Source organism: Phascolarctos cinereus, unplaced genomic scaffold, assembly GCF_003287225.1.
Source record: "Phascolarctos cinereus isolate Bilbo 61053 unplaced genomic scaffold, phaCin_HiC Scaffold_4;HRSCAF=312, whole genome shotgun sequence".
Lineage (NCBI taxonomy): Eukaryota > Metazoa > Chordata > Mammalia > Diprotodontia > Phascolarctidae > Phascolarctos > Phascolarctos cinereus.
In genome coordinates, this window is record NW_027555847.1 from 721,223,936 (window position 1) to 721,245,460 (window position 21,525).

Below are 21,525 nucleotides of genomic sequence, written 5' to 3' on the forward strand. Positions count from 1 at the left end.
CATGTACTCTTCGATCCACTGACCCTGGCCACCTGGCTATTCCATGAACGAGATCCTCCATCTCTTGGCTCTGTTCATTCTCTCTGGCTGTTCCTTCATGCCTGGAACTCAACCTACTGAGCTTCCTGACTTCCTTTAAGTCTCACCTAAAGTTCCACCTTCTACAGGAAGCCTTCCTCAATAGCCCTTAATTCTAGTGCTTTCCATTATTTATTTCCTATTTGATTTTCTTTGTATCTATTTGTTTGCATGTTGTCTCTCCCCATTAGGCTGTAAGCTCCTTAAGGACAGAATGTATTCTGCCTCTTTTTGTACTCCAAGTGCTTCATATAGTGGCTGACATATAATGGGCACCTAATAAATGTTGATGGACTGATTGATTGATTAATCAAGGGTTCTTAACTTGGGGGTTTGTGAACATAAAAATACCTCTTTTGGTAGCTCTCTTTCAGTCTGATCATTTTCCTTTTTAATCCTGAAAATGTTGATTTATTTTATACACTTAAAAACTTGTTAATAAGTAGTCAAAGGTGCCATCAGACTGCCGAAGGACACTTTCCAAAAGATGAAAAAAGCTGGATCTAAATAAAGAATGTTGTATACATTATCAGATGAAGTCACTTCATCGGATGTTGCTGGATTTGTTGTTCTACGTTCAACCTTGTGGCAGGGGCAGAAGATTCTTTTTAAATCCTCAGAAATGATTGTGATGTAATCGATCAAATGATGAGCGTTTATTTAGTGCCTACATATGTGCCCGGTACTGTGATGGTTCTGGGAATACAAAGACAAAAATAAGTGCTGTCTTGAAGGGGTATAACAAGGATAACAATGAAATGTGCTTTTCAGAATGTTTTTAAGAGTCAAGATATATTGGGAAAGTTCAATGAAAAAGTGGGAAACAGGGGGATGGGTTTTTGTGCCCTACTAGATGTTAAGCCAGCTCTCAAATTGGGCACTTGTCTCAAGGCGGGGCATATCTACATGGGAGCTGCCAGGCAGAATCTTGGCCCCAGGTGAAGTCCATTAGCCACTGCCAAGGCAGAAACTCAGAAGCTCCCTTTCCAGCTACTACACCAGTGGGCTGAGCTCTCCTCACCTCTTGGACCCTGGTTGACTGGAAATCTCTCTGTCTCTTTCCACAGATGAAGTAGCCTGTGTCATGCCTTCAGAATGTGAGAAATACTGTGGCACCAGTACAGGCTGCAGCAATATAGCCTACCCAAAGCTGGTGGTAGAGCTCATGCCCAATAGTTAGGTGTCTCCCACCATAGGGTGTCATGAGCAGAGATTTGAGTGGTCTCTGGCAAGTATTTTAGTATCCTCACTGAATCTCAAGGTGGGGAAGGACCTCAGGAATCATCTATTCCAATCTGGCCTTAAGAACCCTCTCTACATTATACCCAACAATGGGTCACCCAGTATCTGCTAAAAAAAAAAAAAAACAACTTCCAATGGCAGCCCGTTCCACATTGGGTTAAAGCCAATTGTTAGGATGTTTTCCTAACATCAAACTATGGGCCACAAAACTCCAGTTAGTAACAAATAACCTTTAGGAATGAATTCCAGGCATATTCAATTTATTAGGGATAATGGTGGTCCCTAATTAAGTGGGCCCAAGATCTTCCACATGATCAGGGTCCCCTCCTCTTGTGTGCAAGCTACTTTTATATACTTGGAGAGCACTAAAATTAGAAGGAGAACATTGCAATTCATTGATTGGTCAATTCAAGAAGTGGGGAAATCTTATGCTTGGCTAAGGAACATGTCCATCAATCATAACCACTTGTCAACACAACTTTCTCAGGTCATGAGACCTTTCACAGGTCATCAACTGCAGGTCATCTCAGCAAAGGTCATAAGACCCTTTCAATTACATCTCAAGGCCTTCCTCAAGTCATAAGATGTTAGTGTTTATACACTGGTATCTGAGGGTCCAAGGAAGTTGTGGGTTTGAAGCAAAGGTCACAAGGGAGTGACAGCAGTGCTTCGTAAGGGAGAGGTATATATTATCAGCAAATGAACTTTGTTATGCCATATTACAGAGTGGTTGGGGGGGAGGTAGTAAAGAAATTACATTCTTATTCCATTTCCAACTAACAGTATAAATCTCTCTGATAAATACAAATAATAAATAATCATCAGCACGTAGTGGATGAATTATTCATAATTCTTATCACAACAGCATTAACATATGTAACTAACTTAAACAACTCTATTCTGTTTAAATCACTAATATAAGCACTGATACTCATCAAATCATAATGAACTGCGTAAATGTGGGTTAATTTGAGTAGGGGGCATCAAAGTTATCATCACAAAGCCTAATTCTGCCTTCTTGTAACTTCCACCCACGGCTCCTGGTTCTGCCTCCTGGGGTCAAGCTTAATAAGACTAATCCCTCTCCTTTATGATTGGCCTTCTAATACATGAGCACAGCTATCATGTCCTCTCCCCTACCCCTCACTATCCTTCTTGGCCTCCTCCAGATGAATTTTAGCTTGTTTCATTGAGGATAAGTTATTCTCCCTTACTTTCAAGGACACTTGAACCCAAGACTTAGGTTCAAAACTTGCAGGCACTGACTAGCTGTAATACCTTGGGCAAGTCATTTAACCTCTATCTGTCTCAGTTTCCTTCTCTGTAAAATGAGGTAGTTGAACCAGATGGCCTCTGAGATCTCTTCCAGGTCTCAGTCTATGATCCAATGAGCCATCAGGTGAATCAGAAGGTCTGGTACACTTAACTTATCTGAAAAAGTAGAAAAAACATCAGCATCCCCATAAACTCATTTAACAGAGGACTAAAGGTCAACCATGCTATTCCCCTGACATGATGTCAAGGATGACCCCCGAGAGCTGACCATGATTGCCTGGCTAATAACAAAGCTAATGGAGCTCAGATTGTATAGATTTCTGGAGTATATAAAGGACCTTAGAGATCACTCAGTCCAAGCCCTTATTGACCAGATAAGGAGTGAAGCTCAGAGATAGGCAATGACTTCATTATAATCATGTGTCCCATTTCTCCAAGACTCTGAAGTCTACAAAATTGTTTCTTCCCAATTATCCTGTGAAGCAAGTAGCATAAGCATGATTTGGCATAATAAATCCTATTTTACAGAGGACATGGCCAAGGTTCAGATATGTGAAGGAAGTTTTCTAGTCTCACACAGCTAGTAAGTTAGAAGGGCTAGCATTAAAATCCAGATGTCTGCTGTGTCTAAAAACTTCCCAGCCTCTTGAGTCATTTCAAATTATTCTCATCTGAAAGTATTCCAGGATATCTCAAAATAAAATACAAGTATGGCTTATATAAATGTTTCCCCAAATGTATAAACAGTCAAGATGTGTGTGTATTTTGTCATTTACCAATAGTGTCTGACTCTTCATGACCCCAATATGTTTTATTGGCAGAGATACTGGAGTGGGTTTCCATTTCTCAAGCTCATTTTATAGTTGAGGAAACTGAGGTAAATAGGGTTCAGTGACTTATCCCAGGTAACACAGTTACTAAGTGTCTGAGGCCAGATTTCAACTCAGGAAGATGAGTTTTCCTGACTCTAGGCCCAGCAGTCTATCCACTGCCCTAACTACCCAGGCACTCGAGGTAGCAAATGCAAATTGAGTATGGGGCAGCCCTTATTTTGCCAGCTCTGATCTTCTATATGCTATGGTCCCTTCCAATCCTGACATTCTATATTCTAAGGTCTCTTCCAGGTCTGACATTCTCTTTCTAAGGTCTATCTTAGCTCTGCCACTCTCTGATTTAAGACTCTACCAGCTCTGACATTCTGTGCTTGGATTGTTCTCAAAGGTTCAGAAACTATGGAAGGATAGTATAAAACCATGGACATTGGCTCCTAAGTGCACAAGAAGACAATTTCCTCTTTTTTTGGTTATTGTTCAAGGACTTCGGGCACTGATGTTGTCAGCCATGTTGGCATCACTCATAAGCTCCCTCACCTCCGTCTTCAATAGTGCCAGCACTCTGTTCACCATTGACATCTATACCAAAATCGAAAGCGAGCATCGGAGAGAGAGCTCCTACTAGTGGGAAGGTAACAGCTAATGATAATAATTAGTATTTATACAGCACTTTGAGGTTTGTAAATGGATCTACATGATTATTTCATTTGATCTTCATAACAACCCTATAAAGTAGGTGCTATTAACATTCTCACTTGACAGATGAGGAAATTCAATCTGACAGAGCATATGTGTTTTGCCATGGCCAGCCAGTGTCTGAAGAAGGATTAGAATTGAGGTCTTCCTGAATCTAAGCCTAGCACCCTGTCCACTGCTTCACCTAGCTGACATAGCCCTGTGAACATCTTGGCCAGGATGTGCTGAAATTTTCTTCCCTAAAACCTGTCTATGTTATAAGTGGTACAGAAGTAAACAGAATGGACATCCTTCTGGGTAGAAGAAGTAGGCTAGCAAGACCTAGGAAGCCGTGTTTCTCATGCACAGCTGAATTATAGAAAGCATAGCATAAGATTTCTTAGCCCTACAAATGCAAATAATAACAGATTCCAGTCAAAATTCAATGTACACATATTAAGCACCTAATATATGCAAGCTACTCTTCTGGGTTCTAGCAGATAGAAAACAAAAATTAAAAAAAAAAACAGTTCTTGCCCTCAAAGATCTTCTGTTCTGCTGGAGGGGTACACTATATACCCAGACAAGGAAATAAAAAGTATTTTAAAAAGTTATTTCAGGGGGAAATCAAGTAACCCTTCATGGAGGAAGGTGCATCTAAGCTGGACTTTGAAGGAAGCTGGGGATTCTACAAAGTGCAGGTGGACCAGTAATACAAAGGCATAGAGACTGGGCATAAAATGTAATGTGTACAGAGTACCTAGCCAGCCAGTTTGATCCAAATAGAAGGTGTGCAAGGGGAAATTATGAAAAGTAGGTGGAAGGCAGATTGTAGAGGGCTTTAAAAATGCCAGAGTGAAAATTTTATATTGGATCCCAGAAGCCAGAGGCAGCTAGTGAAGACTTCTATTAGTAGGAGGGAGTGCAATGGTCAGATCTGAGCTTTGGGAATGTTGGTTTGGCTGCTGTTTGGAGTATAGTTTGGAGTGGGGAGAGACTTTGAGGCAGGGAGACCAAATAGAAGGCTATTGCCATAGTCCAAAATGAAAGGGAATGGGGTCAGGGGGCAGCTAGGTGGCGCAGTGGATAGACACCGACCCTGAATTCAGGAGGAGCTGAGCTCAAGTCTGGCTTCAGACACATAACACTTACTAGCTGTGTGACCCTGGGCAAGTCACTTAACCCCATTGCTAGCCAAAAAACAGAAACAAAAACAAAAAACCAAAAAAAACTGAAAGGGAATGGGGTCAAGCTAGTCTGGTGGTAGTCTCAGCAGGAAATGAATACATGACTAATAAGGAAATATGGTTTACCTGATTGTGCATGTATAACCTAGATCAAATTGCTTGCCATTTCAGAAGGAGGAAGGAGGTAAGGAAGAGAGAGAAAATTTTGGAACTCAAAAATTTTAAAATTAATAACAAAAATTGCCTTTATATGTAATTGGTGGAAAATAATTTTAAAAAAATGAATGTGAATAATATTGTAGAAGCAGCAAGACCTGACAACTGATTGTGTGGAAATCAATGGGGAGGGAAGAATCAAAGATGAACCTGAGATTGCAAGCGTTGAGACCCCATGGATGGTGGAGCCTTAACAGAAACAGGGAATTTGGATCATAGACCAAAGCATTTCAGAGCTGTGGTAGAGCAAGTTTGAGATTTTCAAGTCCAACCTCTCATCTTATAGATGGGGAAGCTGATGCCTAAACTGGTAGGATAACTTGGCCAAAGTTACACAGTTTTGGAACTCAGGTCTCCTGATCCCAAATGTATTTTTTTGCCTTTATCCTTTTTTATTAATTAATTTATTTTCAGTTTTCAACAATCACTTCCATAAGCTTTTGAATTTTAAATTTTTCTCCCCCTCCCTCCTCACCTCCCTCCTGAAGATGGCATGCAATCCTATATAGACTGCATATACATTCTTATTAAACATATTTTCACATTAGTCATGTTGTAAAGAAGAATGAGAATGAATGGGAGGAACCACAAGAAAGAAGAAACAAAAAAAGAGAGAGAGAGCAAATAGTATGCTTCAATCTGTATTCAAACTCCATAGTTATTTCTTTGGATATGGATAACATTTTCCATTATGAGTCTTTTGGAGTTGTCTTAGATCCTTGCATTGCTGGGAAGGGATAAGTCTATCAAAGTTAGTCATTGCACAATGTGCCTGTTACTGTGTACAACTTTCTCCTGGTTCTTTTCACTTCACTCAGCAACAGTCCATACAAGTGTTTCCAGGTTTTTCTGAAATCCATTTGCTCATCATTTCTTATAGCACAATAGCATTCCGTTACATGGCATATACCACAACTTGTTCAGCCATTCCCCAATTGATGGGCATCCCCTCCATTTCCAATTCTTTGCCAGCACAGAGAGAGCTGCTATACATATTTTTATACATGTGGGTCCTTTTCCCATTTTTATGATCTCTTTGGGACACAGCCCTAGAAGTGGTATTACTGGGTCAAAGGATATGCACATTTTTATAGCCCTTTAGGCATAGTTCCAAATTGTTCTCCAAAATGGTTGGATCAATTCACAACTACCAACAATAAATTAGTGTTCCAATTTCCCCACATCTTCTCCAACATTTATAATTTTCCTGTTTTGTCATGTTAGCCAATTTGATAACTGTGATATTGTACCGCAGAGTTGTTTTGACTTGCATTTCTCTAATCAATAGTGATTTAGAGCATTTTTATACGATTATAGACAGCTTTAATTTCTTTATCTGAAAACTGCCTGTTTATATCCTTTGACCATTTATCCATTGGGGAATGACTTGTAAATTCTTATAAATTTGACTTAGTTCTCCATATATTTTAGAAATGAGGCCCTTATCAGAGACTTTCCCAGTTTCCTGCTTCCCTCATAATCTTCATTGCATTGGCTGTGTTTGTGCAAAAGCTTTTCAATTTAATATAATCAAAATTATCCATTTGGCATTTCATAATGCTCTCTATCTCTTGTTTGGTCATAAATTCCCAAATGTATTTTTTTATGGACTCTATATATTTGGATTTTTCAAAATGCTTTTAAAATGCTCCCTTATGAGCTAGTAAAGTATTTTCTAAAAATCCCTTCCCTTGGGGATAAGCTAGTGGCCTTCTCAATAAAATAAGGAGTGAAGCAAAGATGTTCATTATCACCACTATTATTTAATATTATATTAGAAATTCTAGCTATAGCAATAAGACAAAAAAATAAATTGAAGGAATAATAATAGGCAATGAAGAAAAACTATCATTCACCATATATGATATGATGGTATACTTAGAAAACCCTAGAGAACCACCTAAACACTAGTTGAAATAATTAACTTCAGCTAAGTTGCAGAATATAAAATAAATCCATATAAAACACCAGCATTTCTATCTATAATCAAGAAAATACAGTAGTAGAGATAAAGGGGGAAATTCTATTTAAAGTCATTGCAAATAATCTAAAATACTTGGGAGTCTACCTGCCAAGACAAACCCAGGGACTATAGGAACACAATTACAAAACATTTTTTCACACAAATAAAATCAGAGCTAAACTCATGAATAGGCTGAGTCAATATAATACAAATGACAATTCCACCTATGTTAACTTACTTATTCAGTGCAATACCAATCAAACTACCACAGAATTGTTTTGTAGAGCCAGAAAAAAAAATAATAAAAATTCATCAAGAAGAGCAAAAGGTCAAGAATATCAAGGGAATTAATGAAAAAAAAAGTGAAAAAAAAAAGCTGGCCTAGCAGTACCAGATTTCAAATTATATTACAAAGTAGTTATCATTAAAAATATGTTGGTACTTGCTAACAGAGTGGTGGATCAGTGGAATAAATTATGTACATAATACACATTAGTAAATGACCATAGGAATGTAGTATTTGATAAATGCAAAAATCCAGAAAAGAGAAAAGGAAGATTATGGGAAGTAAAATGGAAAATTTTGATTACATGAAATTAAAAAATACTTTCTACAAACAAAACCAATGCGGCCAGAATTAGTAGGAAAGTAAGAAACTGGCTGGGGAGGGGGGAGAGATTTACAAGTTTTTCTGCTAAAGAGCCTAATTTCTCAAATGCATAAGGTATGAGCCAAATTTATAAAAAATAAGAGCCATTCCCCAATTGATAAATGCTCAAAGGAAATGAAAAGATAGTTTTCAGAAGGTAATCAAAGCTTTCAATATCACATAAAAATGCCCTAAATCACTATTGATTAGAGAAATGCAAATTAAAAGAACTCTGAGGTATCACCTCACACTTATCAGATTGCCTAACATAGTAGAAAAAGAAAATAATAAATGTTGGAGGGGGTGTGGAAAAATAGGCATACAAATGTATTATTGGTTGAGTTCAACTATTCTGGAGAAAAAATTAGAACTATGGTCAAAGGGCTATAAAACTGTGTGTATCTGCGACCCAGCAACACTACTTCTTGTAGTTGTTGGGGTTTTCTTGGCAGAGATACTACAGTGGTTTGCCATCTCCTCCACTTCATTTGACAGCCAGAAAACTGGGACAAACAGGGTTAAGTGACTTGCCCAGTGTCACATGCCCAGTAAGTATCTGAGGCTAGATGTGAACCCATAAAGATGAGTCTTCCTGACTGCAGTCCTGGCACTCTAAACTGATGCAGACTCCATTAAGGACTTGCTCAGGGACACACAGCAAGTAAGGGTCTGAGGCTGGATATGAACTTAGTTAGGTTTTGCTGAACCCAGGCTCAACACTTTATGAATTGTCTCACCTGGTTATGAGAATAAAAGATGGAGAAATCAATGACTTGAATGTATAAGAACAATGAAAAGGGGGGGAAAAAAACTTGAGGAATGTGTTCCAGAAAGAAGAGCAAGTGTAATGCCCCTTCCTGCCCAGGAGATTTCTCTATACTTTCAACGAGCTTGCTTGGAGCAGCTCCCCTTCCTCTTGAGGTTTACAATTTTTTTCTCACAACAAACCCATGAATAGGTGGAGGAAGCATTGTTATCTCCACTTTATGGATGCAGAAATCAAGATGCAGAGAAGGCAAGCCAATTGCCCAGGGTTACCCAGCCAGGAAGTATCACAACAGCAATAAAACCCAGATCTTTGGGCTCAGAGTCCAGAGCTCCTGCCCCTAAGCCAAACTGCTGGCTGCCTGAGTTGTATGGGAAGAAAAGATGCTGGGGAGGCAATGTGGTGCAGTGGGAAAAACAGCTCTGGAGTCAGAGAGCCTCAGTTTGAATCTTGCTTCTTCCACTTGCTGGCCAAATCTCTTGGCATTGTTTCCTTCCCCCAAAAAAGGAAGGCTCAGTTGAGATGACTTCTGAGATTTTTTCCAGTTCTATGCCCTTTTAGCTTATGATGAATAAGTTGCAAGAACAGTAGGGGAAGAGAATTGATTGGAGTGGTGATGGATTAAATGTGGGGGGGAAAGGAAGAGGGAGAAATTAATAATAACTCTCAGGTTCAGAGCATGATTGACAAGAGAACAAGAGGTTTTTTTTAAACCATTATCCAGAGAATTCAACATGAAGCCTCATAGGTATTTGGGAGGAAGTCAGGCAGCCCCCAGGAAAATAGCTTGACTGTGTGGAGAAGGGGAAACTCATCTTCATCCCTTCCCCTTATTTCCTTAATCCTCACCACCAGTAATATTATTGGTCATTCAATGAAAGCTCTCTCCCAGACTGATTGTTTTGGTGGAAAATTAGGCCATCTTTTGTCTCAATTCTTGCCTAGCCCTTTATCGTCAAATGGTGTGGCCTCACACAAACTGAGGCCTTGGAAAAACCTTAATTTGGAAATGCCAATCCCTGCATCTCAGGTGTCATCAGTTGTTCTGCCTTTTGTCTTGTCACTGGACTTACATGACTGTAGAGGGCAGAGTGAGATTGACAACTTTGTTCAACTCTGCCTGACTTAAATCCAATTTGAGCACAAATCACGACATCACCCTTGTGATGTAATTGGGCCTCTTCTAGAATGAAGGATCGATAGCAGTAACAACAATGAGTAATGCCACCTCCCTACCCTATCCCAAAGCCTACTTTCCCTTTTCTAATCCCAATGATGTCAGGCGCTATTGGAGGACTTCACAAAACAAGGCCTGTGGTCTCATGGGAAGGAAGAAGAATCCTCCTGGGAAATAAGTGCCACCCCCACCATGGGAAAACCCCCAACTTATTCACCCTAGTTATAGCTCAATATCCTATTGATAGAAATATGCTTATAGGTTGTTCATCATGGTCCTGATTGCCCTCAGCATTGCTTGGATCCCAATAATCCAGGCAAGTCAAAATGTGAACTTCCAGTATATTCATCTATAGCAAGCTACCTTGGGTCCCCATTGCAGCTGTGTTCCTGCTTGCCATCTTCTGCAAGAGAGCTAATGAGCAGGTGAGTCAGAATGGGGAGAGTTGGTGTGTAGAGGTGGTAAGACTCTAATTGACTGCCTGGGGAACCCAAAATGCCACTTCCTCCCACATTGATGGACGTCCCCAAATTCAAATTTTTCATAGCAATAGTACTAATAGTACATAATAGTAGAATAGTAGTACATAAGAAATAATACTAATAATCAACCATTATAAATGTGTGGTAGAAAAAGCCCTGAGTTAGGAGTCAGGCTTCTTGTGGGCAAATTATTTCAGTTATCTGGGAGTTGGCTTTTTCATCTGAACAATAAACAAGGTTGGATTCATTTCCCTTCTAATTCTGACATTCTTAGAATCATATACGAAAGCTTTGTGTTATTTTTTGTTGCTGTTGTTGTCATTTTGGTTTTCAATAATTCTTCCATCCCACAAGATGCATTTTGTGTGGTTTGTTGTCCCTTGTGCTGAAAGCACCCGAAGACACTTTCCTTGACTCTCTTTGTCAGGGAGCTTTCTGGGGACTAATTTTTGGACTTGCAATTGGCCTAATTCATATGTTTGCTGAGTTTGCCTATGGGACAGGCACTTGCATGGCCCCCAGCCCATGTCCCAACATCATCTGTGGATGGCATTACTCCTATTTCAGCATCTTTCTCTTCATGTTGACAGTCTTGATTATACTCGGTATCTCTCTGGTGACAAAACCTATTCCTGACATACATGTAAGTATGAGTTTGCCTTTACTCATCATGAAATCATGCCCTTTCCCTGGCTTCTACCTCAGCTACAAATCCTGGATCAGGGAGACTGAGTTATATAATTCCACAGTCAGAGAGAGGGGGCATTTCAAACCCCGGTATGCCACAATTGGACTATGAGATAAAACGTAATAGAGATAAGTGTGAAGTTCCACACTTAGGTTCTAAGAGACCAACTTTACAAAGATAATATTAGGGAGGCATGACCTAATAGTAGTTGCTCTGAAAAAGTGTTTTTTTTGGGGGGTCGGGTTAGTGGACTGAAAGCCTTCTATGGGGCATCAGCTTGATCCAGCTGCCAAGAAAGCTGGGATTTTCTTGGACTTCACTGAAGAAGCAAAGTATATGGGACTCCTCCTGGAGTACTGTGTTCAGTGATGGGAGACCCAATTTTAAAAGTATGTGGATAAAGTACAGACCATCCAAGGGGAAATGAACTGGGTGCCAGAGGGCTTGAAGTTCATGTCCCAAATGTGGATATGTTGAAAAGACTGAGAATATAGAGGTGGAAGAGAGACTACTTGGGGGAGAGGTAGAAAAGAGATGTTGTAGATGTCCTCAAGAGTTTAAGGATGACCACAAAAGATGAATAAGACTTGTTTTATGTGGCCCCAGAGGGCAAAACCAAGAGAGAAATTGCAAAAAGGTAAACTGAGTCTCAAAGTCAGGAAAAATCTCATAGAGCATAACACATCAAAACTGGAAGGAGTCTTAGGATGTAGAATGTCAGAGCTGAGAGAAAACCTTAAAACAGAGACCCTTAAACATGGAAAGTGACAGCTGGAATGACCCTTAGAACAAGGAATGTAAAATCTGGGAGAGTCCTTAGAACACAGAATGTGAGTTCTTGGAGGATTCTTAGAACGCAAAATATTATAACTGAGGGGGAAACTCAGAACAGGAAATGCCAGCAGTGGGAGGGACCATAGAAGAGAGAATGTCACAGCTGGGATAGGCCTTAGTACAGGAAATGTCAAATCTGGGAGAGCTGTTAGAACACAGAATGTGAGCTCTTGGAGGGCTTTTAGAAAACAGAATGTCAGACCTAGAAGAGAATTTAGAACATAGAGTGATAGAGTTGGGAGGGACCTTAGAACATGGAATGTGAGTTCTTAGAGGGTTCTTAGAATGTAGAATGTCAAAACAAGAAGGGAATTTAGAACATAATGTGATAGATCTGAAAGGCCCCTAGGACATAGAGCTGGGGAAGAATGAAGGCAAACTTTCTGCAGGCAGACAGAACTTGATCTGAGATTAATTCTAACATCTCTGGTGGGGAGAGGTGCTCATTCCCATGGTCATGTGGCTAAATCCTACCTGTGCTCTCTGGACAGCTGTATCGCCTTTGCTGGGCTCTCCGCAATAGCCAGGAAGAACTCGTCGACCTGACCCCTGAGCAGTATGGACAAGAGGAAGCTGGAGACCAGGGAGAAGAAGGTGATATTTAATTGTCCACTTGTCTCTCTGTGTACCCAGCTCCCCTGAGCTCTCAGAAGTCCTGCCTTCCAGCAAGGAGTTTTCTTTTTGACAAACTGGCTGAGACAGCTTCCCAGCAATAAGAGACCAATCTGTCCTTAGAAGGACTCAGGACCCCTTCTGCATCTGTTCAAGGCCACCTTGAAAATGGAAGCCCCTGTTTCCTTCTGGTGCTAAGGTAGAAACCTCTTCTCTGGTGGCCCAAACTTTGACCAGAGTCCTGACATTGCTGAGGTCCAGAGTTAGCCTGGAGGTGTCTTTCCCTTCAGGCTCATTTCCTCCAGTTGCTGCCTTTGGTAATGTCAGGGAACAGCTATTGGTTTTGTTGGGGTCCGATCACTTGCCAGAAAAGCAGCTTCCTCCCAGTCATTGTTACAGCTCATTATTGCAGGGTACACTGGCTAGCATGCTGTTCTTGGAGTCAGAGAGAGCCGAGTTTGAATCCTGACTCCCAGACCTGTTCCTGTGTGACCACAGAGAAGTCACTTTAACTCTCTGAGTTCAGATTCCTCATGTGCAAAATGGGTACAATTATAGCTGTATTGCCCACCTCCCAGCACTTTTGTGAGACTCAAATAACGTCCTGGTAAAGCCCTTTGCCAACTCGAGATGTGCTGTAAAAATGCCCATTATGAGCCCATTTCCTCACTGCTTCCTCTCTTCCCTTTCCTCCAGATGGCCCAGTGGAATCACAAGGGTTCTTCAAGAGGGCCTGGAATGCATTCTGTGAGCTGGAGACAAAGAAAGGCCCCAAGCTGACCGAGGAAGAGAAGGCTGCCCTGCAGAAGCAGCTCACAGACACATCAGAAGAACCCTTGTGGAGGAATGTGGTGAATATCAACACCATCCTGGTCCTGGCTATGGGCGTCTTCTACCATAGTTATTTTGCCTGAGTCTTGCCTGGGGCTTCAGAGCAGGGCCATCCAAACTTGGACTACCAACCTTTCTCTTCCTTCTTAGCCTCTCACTGGGCTGTGGAAGGCTCACAATCAAGCATAATTGAAAGCTTGTGAGATAGATGGACAAATGTGCTAATCTTGGGGTCCCTAAACTCTTGAACAGGACCCATTGATCTCAAATTCTTACAAAGTAATTTCATAGCTGGGGAGGGGTGGTTGTGGTTTTTTTTAAACTACTATGTCTATTTCTGGGTAAAAGTGGGACTTCAGAATATTTTAACTCTGGCAAACATCTAAAGAGAGACTGGACTGAACATGAAATCATCCCAGGTCACTTACCATCTTGTTGCTGAGGATGCAAGTTGATATGAATTCCTACGCAGCATAGTACACACAGACCATGACAGCTTTGAGGGAGAATATTGTTTTCCTGGGAACAAAGAAAAGAAAACATGCCAAGCTTAGAACAGAGACCAGAATGGGACCCACATGAAAGTCACCAAACTCTTTGGGTCCAGAAATGTCTGTTCTACAAGGGTATCTTTGCAATTGAAGAGTCTCAGAGCTTCCCATTGTAGCATTAATAACCCCCTTGGCATTCATTCATCTTAACATGGTAATTGAGAGAAAACAGATCACAGGACCAGCTCTATGACCAGGACTCATCTCACTGGTCAGCCACTCAACTGGGGTTAAATATTGTGACCAATCCTGAACTGGAAATTCCATTCTATTTTCTCACACATTTTCTGTGCTCTTCCATCCCTACCTCCATTTTCAAACATCTGTAGTCCTAACAGTAATTCCTCTTCCCAAGCCCCTTGCCTCTTCCTAACCTCATAAATAGATAGATATAGATACAGATATCTATGTTGAGAGAGAATAAAAAGGAAGAAAAAGGAGGAGGAGGAGGAGGAGGAGGAGGAGGATAGAAAGGAAGAGAGGGAAAAGGAGCAGGGAGGAAGGGAGAGGGAAAATGTACACAGAGACACAGACATAGAGAAAGAATGTGTATTAAAAGGGTTTCATGGAATGGACTCTCAGAGAGTATGGCTCATCCCTGATCAAGAATCCCCTCTACACCCTTCCTGACTCATCTGTCTTATACTTCATGACATCCAGTGATGGGAAATTCTCTACTGATCAAAGCAACCTCTCAGTCAACTGTAAAAGGAGGAAGATTTTTGCCTCATATCAAGTCTAAATCTGCCTCTTGGCCACCCTCACTTATTGAACCTAGCTCACTTCTCTGAGACCCAGGAAGAGTAATGTGTTAGAACAAATAAGAAGCATTGAGTTATGAAGTTCCATGAAAAAATCAGCCCTCGTATTAAGGTGGGGGAGCTCCCTCCCCATGTTGTAAACACAGGATCTGTGATGCTATGAAAATTGTTACCTCAAATAAACCTAACATCCACTAAATCCTATGATACTTTTTGATATTTAGATGGACCTTCTCCATCTCCATGCTCTTACCACTGAAGCTTATCACAGTCCATTCAGGTGTTCTCATCAATCAAGCAACAAGTATTTATTAAGCATCTAATGTGTGTCATGCTGTTCTTCTCCATATCCTCCTATAAATCCTCCATCGAAGGCCCATAGGTTCAAGGTGCTAGAGACTTTCCATCCCCTGAGCCTTCACCATTCCACATGTGCCCTTGGGCATCATTCCTTTCCCTGAAACTTCCTTTTCCAATCATTCATATCATTGATGACATCTTGCACATAATTAATCATGAATTGTAAGCTGCAGCCTCCTCATACTCACAGTATGTCCTTCTGCTGTCCTTTGGGTCATCATCAACTTCATACAACATACAAAATAAATACAGAATTCATGGAAGGTGATCTTAGAAGGAGTGGCATCAGAAACTGGGGCTAGGAGAGTGAAGGGGAATCAGGGAAAGCCTCCTGTAGGAGGTGATGTTGAACTAAGTTTTAAAGGAAGCCAGGAATTCTAAGAGTTTGAAGTAGGGAGGGGGAGCATTCCAATCATGGGGAAGAGCCAGTACAAAGGTAGAGTGAAAATGGTGTATCATGTGCAAGGAATAGCAAGTGGGCCAGTACTGCTGAATCATGAAATTCACTGAGGGGAGCAGAATTTAAGAAGACTGGAAAAGTTAGGAAGGAGCCAAGTAGTGAAGGGCCTTAAATGCCAAGCAAAGGACTTTATATGTGATACTGAAGGTAACAGGGAGTCACTAGAGGTTGTTGGGGGGGGTAATATAGTCAGATCAGCACTTTAGGAAAATCATTTTGCAATTAAGTGGACAATAGATTGGAGCAGGGAGAGACTTGAGGCAGACAGACCCACCAGCAGCCATTGCAAGGGCCAGGTGTGAGGTGATAAGAATCTGAACTAGAGTGGTGGCTGTTTGAATGAGAAAAAGGGATGTGTAAGAGAAGTATTTGGCAGCTAGGTGGCACAGTGGAGAAAGTACTGACCTAAAGTAAGGAAGACTTGAGTTCAAATATGGGCTCAGACTCTTACTAGGTGTGTTCTCCCGGGCAAATCGCTTAACCCTGTTGGCCCCACTTTCCTCATCTGTAAATTGAGTCAGAGAAGGAAATGGCAAGCCACTCCAGTACTTTGCCAAGAAAACCTCAAATGGGGTCACGAAGAGTCAGACACAACTGAAATGACTGAAGAAAGAGAGGTATTGATTGGTCTACAGGGTCAGAGAAATAAAGAATGATGCCAAGGTTGCAAGCCCATGTTATTGGGAGATGGTAGCGCCTTTGAAAGAATAACAGAAGTTTGGAAGAAGGGAAGAGATGAGTGGAAATATAATGAATTCTTTTATGGATGTGTTCAAGATGGCTATTGGACATCCAGTTTGAGTTATCCCAAAACAGTTGTTGACATGCAACATTTGTTCAAGAGAGAGACTATGACTGGATAAAGAGGTCTAGGAATCATGAGCATAGAGATGATAATTAAACCCATGGGATCTGATGAGATCATCAAGTGAGATAGTACAGAGGGGCAGAGAAAAGGTCTCAGAGTCTTGAGGAATGTCCATACACTGTGAAAGTAACACGGATGAAGAATCAGCAAAGTAAATTGAGAAAGGGTTGGATCAGTCAGAGGAGAATCAAGAGAACAGGGTCATGAAAACCTGGACAGGAGAGATTATCCAGGAAGAAAGGGTGACTAATAGTGTCAAATGCTGCAGAGAAGTCAAGGAAGATTGAGATCAAGAAGAGGCCATTAGGCGTGGCAATTAAGAGAACCTGAATAACTGGAGATATCAGTTTCTGTCAGTCAACAAAATTTTACTATGTGCATTTACTATGTGCCAAGCACATGCTAAATGCTGGAGATACAAAGAAAGGCAAATACAGTCCTCATCCTTGAGGAGCTCAAAGTCTAATGGAGGAGACACATTCAGACAACTATATACAAGTAAGTTGGGTAAAATGGATGCAACCTCACAAGGAAGGCATTAACATTGAGAGGGACCTGGAAAGACTTCTTGCTGAAGGTAGGATTTTAGTAGAGACTCAAAGGGAACTGAGGAATCCAGAAGACAGAGATGGGGAGAAAAATATCTCAGGCATAGGGTACAGGCAGTCAACATGAATACTGGGGATATGAAGTGTTGTCTGAGAAACAGCAAGGAGGTCCATTATAGGTCAACAAAACTGATGACTTAAATAAAAATAAATGAATTCTTACAAAAAATTAAAAACCCAAATTAATAGAACAAAAAAATAGAGAATTCAAATAATTGAATCTCAGAAAAAGAAACTGAACAAGTAGTAAATGAAAGTAAAAAAAAATCCAGGATCAAATGTAAACACAAGTTATTTCTTCAAATATTCAAAGAACAATACACTCCAATATTATAAAAACTGTTTGCAAAAATACAAAAGATAGGGGATCCTACTAAACTTTTTCTATAATGCAAATATGGCTTTAAGTCAGTGAGAAAAAAATGGGAAAAAATTAAACCAATATCTCTAATAAATATTGAAATAAATTAAACTAATATTATCAAAGGGGCTAGCAACATATCAAAAAGATTATGTGCTATGCCCAGGTTGGACTTATACCAGGATTGTAGGATTGTTTCAATATTTTTAAAACTATAAACATAATAAACCAAATTAATAACAGAACAATAAAATTACATGATTGCATCAATGTGACCAGAAGAAGCTTCTCACAAAACATAACATCCATTTTTGGATCTTTCCTTAATATGGTAAAGAGTATCTACCTAAAATCAAAAGCCAGTGTGAATTTAATGTAATGGAAATGAACTAGAAGTCTTTCCAATAACATCATGAGCAAAGCAAGAATGCCCATTATCATCACTATTGTTAGAGATAGTGGTAGAAATGTTAACTATAATAATAAGATAAAAAAAAGAAATTGATGGAATAAGAATAGGCAAAAAAAAAAGCAAACAAAAGTGTTGCTTATTGACCTACCATCTACTTAGACAACCTAGAGAGTCAACTAAAAATTAATTGAAATGATGATTTTAGCAAAGCATGAGTGTATATAATTAACTCATACAAATCATCAATTTTTCTTATGTTAGCAATAAAATGCTAAAAGAAATGGTAGGAAGAGAAATTTATTTACATTTATATATAATGTTTCTATATTACACATATAATATATAATAATATGGAAACATTTATGCTCATGTGCCATAAAAATATGATAAAAATGAAAATATTACATAATTAGAGTCAAAGCAAGCAAGTTATCAAAAGATTAATTTAGAGAAATAGAAAAAATAATAACAAAAAACTCATGTAGAGTCACAAAAGGTCAGGATTCTCAAAGGAAAAAATGAAAAAAAAATGTTTTAAGTGAGAAAGGGACCTACCAGTACCAGATATCAAGCTATATTATTAAGCATTAGTAATCAAAACAAGTTGGTACTGATTAAAAAATAGAAAGTTCCATCAATGAAACAGGTTAAGTACACAACATGCAAAAGCAAACACAGTAGAATATGTTTGATAAACCTAAAGACCCCGATTACTAGAGTAAAAATTCAATTAAAAAAAAACCCATTGGGAAAATTGGAAAGCAGATTGGCAGAAATTAGGTTTGGACCAACATCTTATACCATATACTAGAGTAAATTCTATGTGGATACATGGCATAAACATAAAAAGTCACTCCATAAAACCCAGAAGTCAAAATAGGCAAATCTGATTACCTAAAATTGAAAAGGTTTTTGCATAATCAAAATTAATTCAGTTAAAACAAGAAAGGAAATAGCTAACTGGGGGAAATCACTGCAGTCATTTTTTTTCTTTTTTTAAAAACGTGATAACACAAATTATAAGAAAATGTTCAAATATATGAGGTTGATAGCAATTCTGCAAAAGCTAGATGGCCAAAGGATATAAACCAGCAAATATCAAAGGAAGAAACTCAAGCTATCAACAACTCATTTGAAAAAAGGTTCTAAATCACTAATAATTAGAGAAATGCAAATTAAAATGACTCTGAGGTCCTGCTTCACACCTACACCAACAGTACATCAGTGTTCCACAGCATCTTCAGTAGTCATCATTTTCCTTTTAGGGTCATTTGTTACATTCATTGTATAAGTTTATTTAAAAAAAAACTCTACGTAAAAGAGATTCATGGTTACATAATTCTCTTTTTCCATTCTTTTTTATATATGAAAATATTTATTTGGGGCTGTTTGTTGTGTTCAGAATTTTTCAAAATGAAAACACTATATAAGTGGGCGGTGTAGCCTCTTTGTTGATTCATTACTGGCTGATTTCACTTAGATGTGGGCCATCAATAGCCTTTGGATTCCACTCTCAAATATTAGTTATTTGATAGGTTCCACATGGAGGACAGCCACTTCTGTTTCTATTAACCAATTCCAATGATACATACCTGTTACCAGCACGTTATTTCCTTTTGTGTGTGTGTATGTTTGTCCTTCATTCTAGAAGAGGACCATGACATCAGGGAGATGATGACATGACTTACAATTGACTTTGATTTGAGTGAGTGAGGGCTGTGCAAGGTCACCAGCCTCACTTTCTCCTCCAGAGCCATCTGGGTCCAGTGGCCATCAGTATGACTGAAGATGGCCCAGGATACAATGGGAGACCTTAGCCCTTTTAAGCTAAAGTCTTTTCAGGTTCTCACTTTGAGTGACGTAATGCCCATTCAGTGAATAGGCCTCTTTAAGAAGTGAGTCAAGGGATGGCCCTTTAAAAAAAATCAAACTGGGAGGGGAAGACCCTCAGGACTCCTGGCCAAAAGAGAAACAATTACTATTTGTGTTTGGCCTTCGTTCTTGAAGGGGACCATGACATCAGGGAGATGATGACATGACTTGCAATTAACTTTGATTTAAATGAAGGAGGGCTGTGCAATGTCACCAGTCTCACTTTCTCCTCCCTGTTATTTCCTATTGCTTGCTGAAATGATGCCTGCTTATTCCAAACATATATCTGTACATTTTTGACTGGTTCATTGCGTGCTCTATGCAATCTATTTGTCTTCTTCATTCTTGTTGGCCTATACGATCTTTTTCTAGCTGTCTTAGGGTGATTGGCGAGTAAATCAGTCAACAAATTTTCATTAAATACTTCCTAGATGCCAGGTATTGTACTAAGTGCTGAGGATACAAAGACAGGCAAAAAAAAGTCCCTGCCCTCATGTAGCTTACATTCTAATGGAGGACATAATCATGGGGAAAATGATACATTCATGATAAATACAATTCAAATAGGAGGTAATCTTTCAAGGGAGAGTTTACAGGAAGGACCAGGAAAGTCCTCATGCAGAAGGTGGAATTCGAGCTGAATCTTGAAGGAAGATGGTGAAACTAAAAGGCTATGGTGATGGAGCAGAGGCTTAAAATATAGGGGACATCATGGATATGAGACATGCAATGTCTTTTGTGAGAAACCTCAAATAGAACAGTGTAGCATGTTGTAAATAATACTATTAATATTTATAATAATAACTAGCATGTCTATAGCATTTTAAGGTTTGTACAGCACTTTACAGATATTTCTGTACTAAGGTGTAGGAAGATTCAAAAGGTAGGAAGGGTCCAGGTTACAAAGAGCTAAGTCTGTCAAAGCTTATCATCACACAATGTCGTTATTGTGTATGGTGTTCTCCTGGTTCTGCTCACTTCACTCAGCATGAGACCGTACAAGTCTTTCCAGGTTTTTCTGAAGTCTTCCTGCTCATCATTTCTTATAGCACAGTAGTATTCCATTACATTCGTATATCACAACTTGTTCAGTCATTCCCCAGTTGATGGGCATTCCCTCAATTTTCTTTGTAGGGCACTGAAATGTTAACTAACTCATCCAAGGTCACATAGCCAGTATGTGTCAGAGGGAGAACTTGAACCCAGGTCTGTCTTGCTCTCTAGCCTCACTGACTCTCTAGCTCCCATTTATAGAGCATTGGAAGGTTTGCAAAGTACCAAGGACTAAACTTGTTCTGCCTGATCCCAGGGGGGCAGAACCAGGAGCAGTGGTGCCTAATTTTAAGACAACCATCCTAACAACTGGTGCCATCTCAAAATGGAATGGCCTACCCCAAAGAAGGGGGTGAACTGAGGGTCTTCAAGCAAGTTTGGATGGTTCACTTGGTGGTATTGTAGACAGAGGTCCTTGGTCAATCTCATGAGATAAAAGTGTGGAGAAGGTAACCTAGGCTACGGTCTGAGGATCCTGGCTCGTGAGGCTCCAGGTTGTGCCCAGGGAGATGCCAGGGGTGAGAGAAGGGAGGGGGGAGCACTAATCAGTAATAGATGAAGAGAAGTGGTGGATTTGTGGTGGAGCCAATGGTCATTATCTATGTTTCCTCCTCCCTGCATCTGTTTCCTCATCTGTAAAGTGAGGAACAGGATACCTGTTCTATCTCATGAAATATGGCCACCCAAAGAGGGAGATAGAGACTAAGTGAC

General features: G+C 39.8%; 1 protein-coding gene across 1 annotated transcript in view; it reads left to right on the top strand.

The window, feature by feature from the left end:
- LOC110215264 (solute carrier family 5 member 4-like) overlaps positions 1-13,591 on the top strand; it is a 44,155-nt gene extending 30,564 nt beyond the window's left edge. Inside the window, 9 exon segments of the mRNA XM_020996603.1 lie at positions 1,146-1,253; positions 3,911-4,015; positions 4,018-4,060; positions 10,323-10,387; positions 10,390-10,428; positions 10,431-10,486; positions 10,971-11,186; positions 12,557-12,659; positions 13,374-13,591. Coding sequence (XP_020852262.1) covers positions 1,146-1,253; positions 3,911-4,015; positions 4,018-4,060; positions 10,323-10,387; positions 10,390-10,428; positions 10,431-10,486; positions 10,971-11,186; positions 12,557-12,659; positions 13,374-13,591 — 953 coding nt within the window.
- The last annotated feature ends 7,934 nt before the right edge of the window (positions 13,592-21,525 follow it).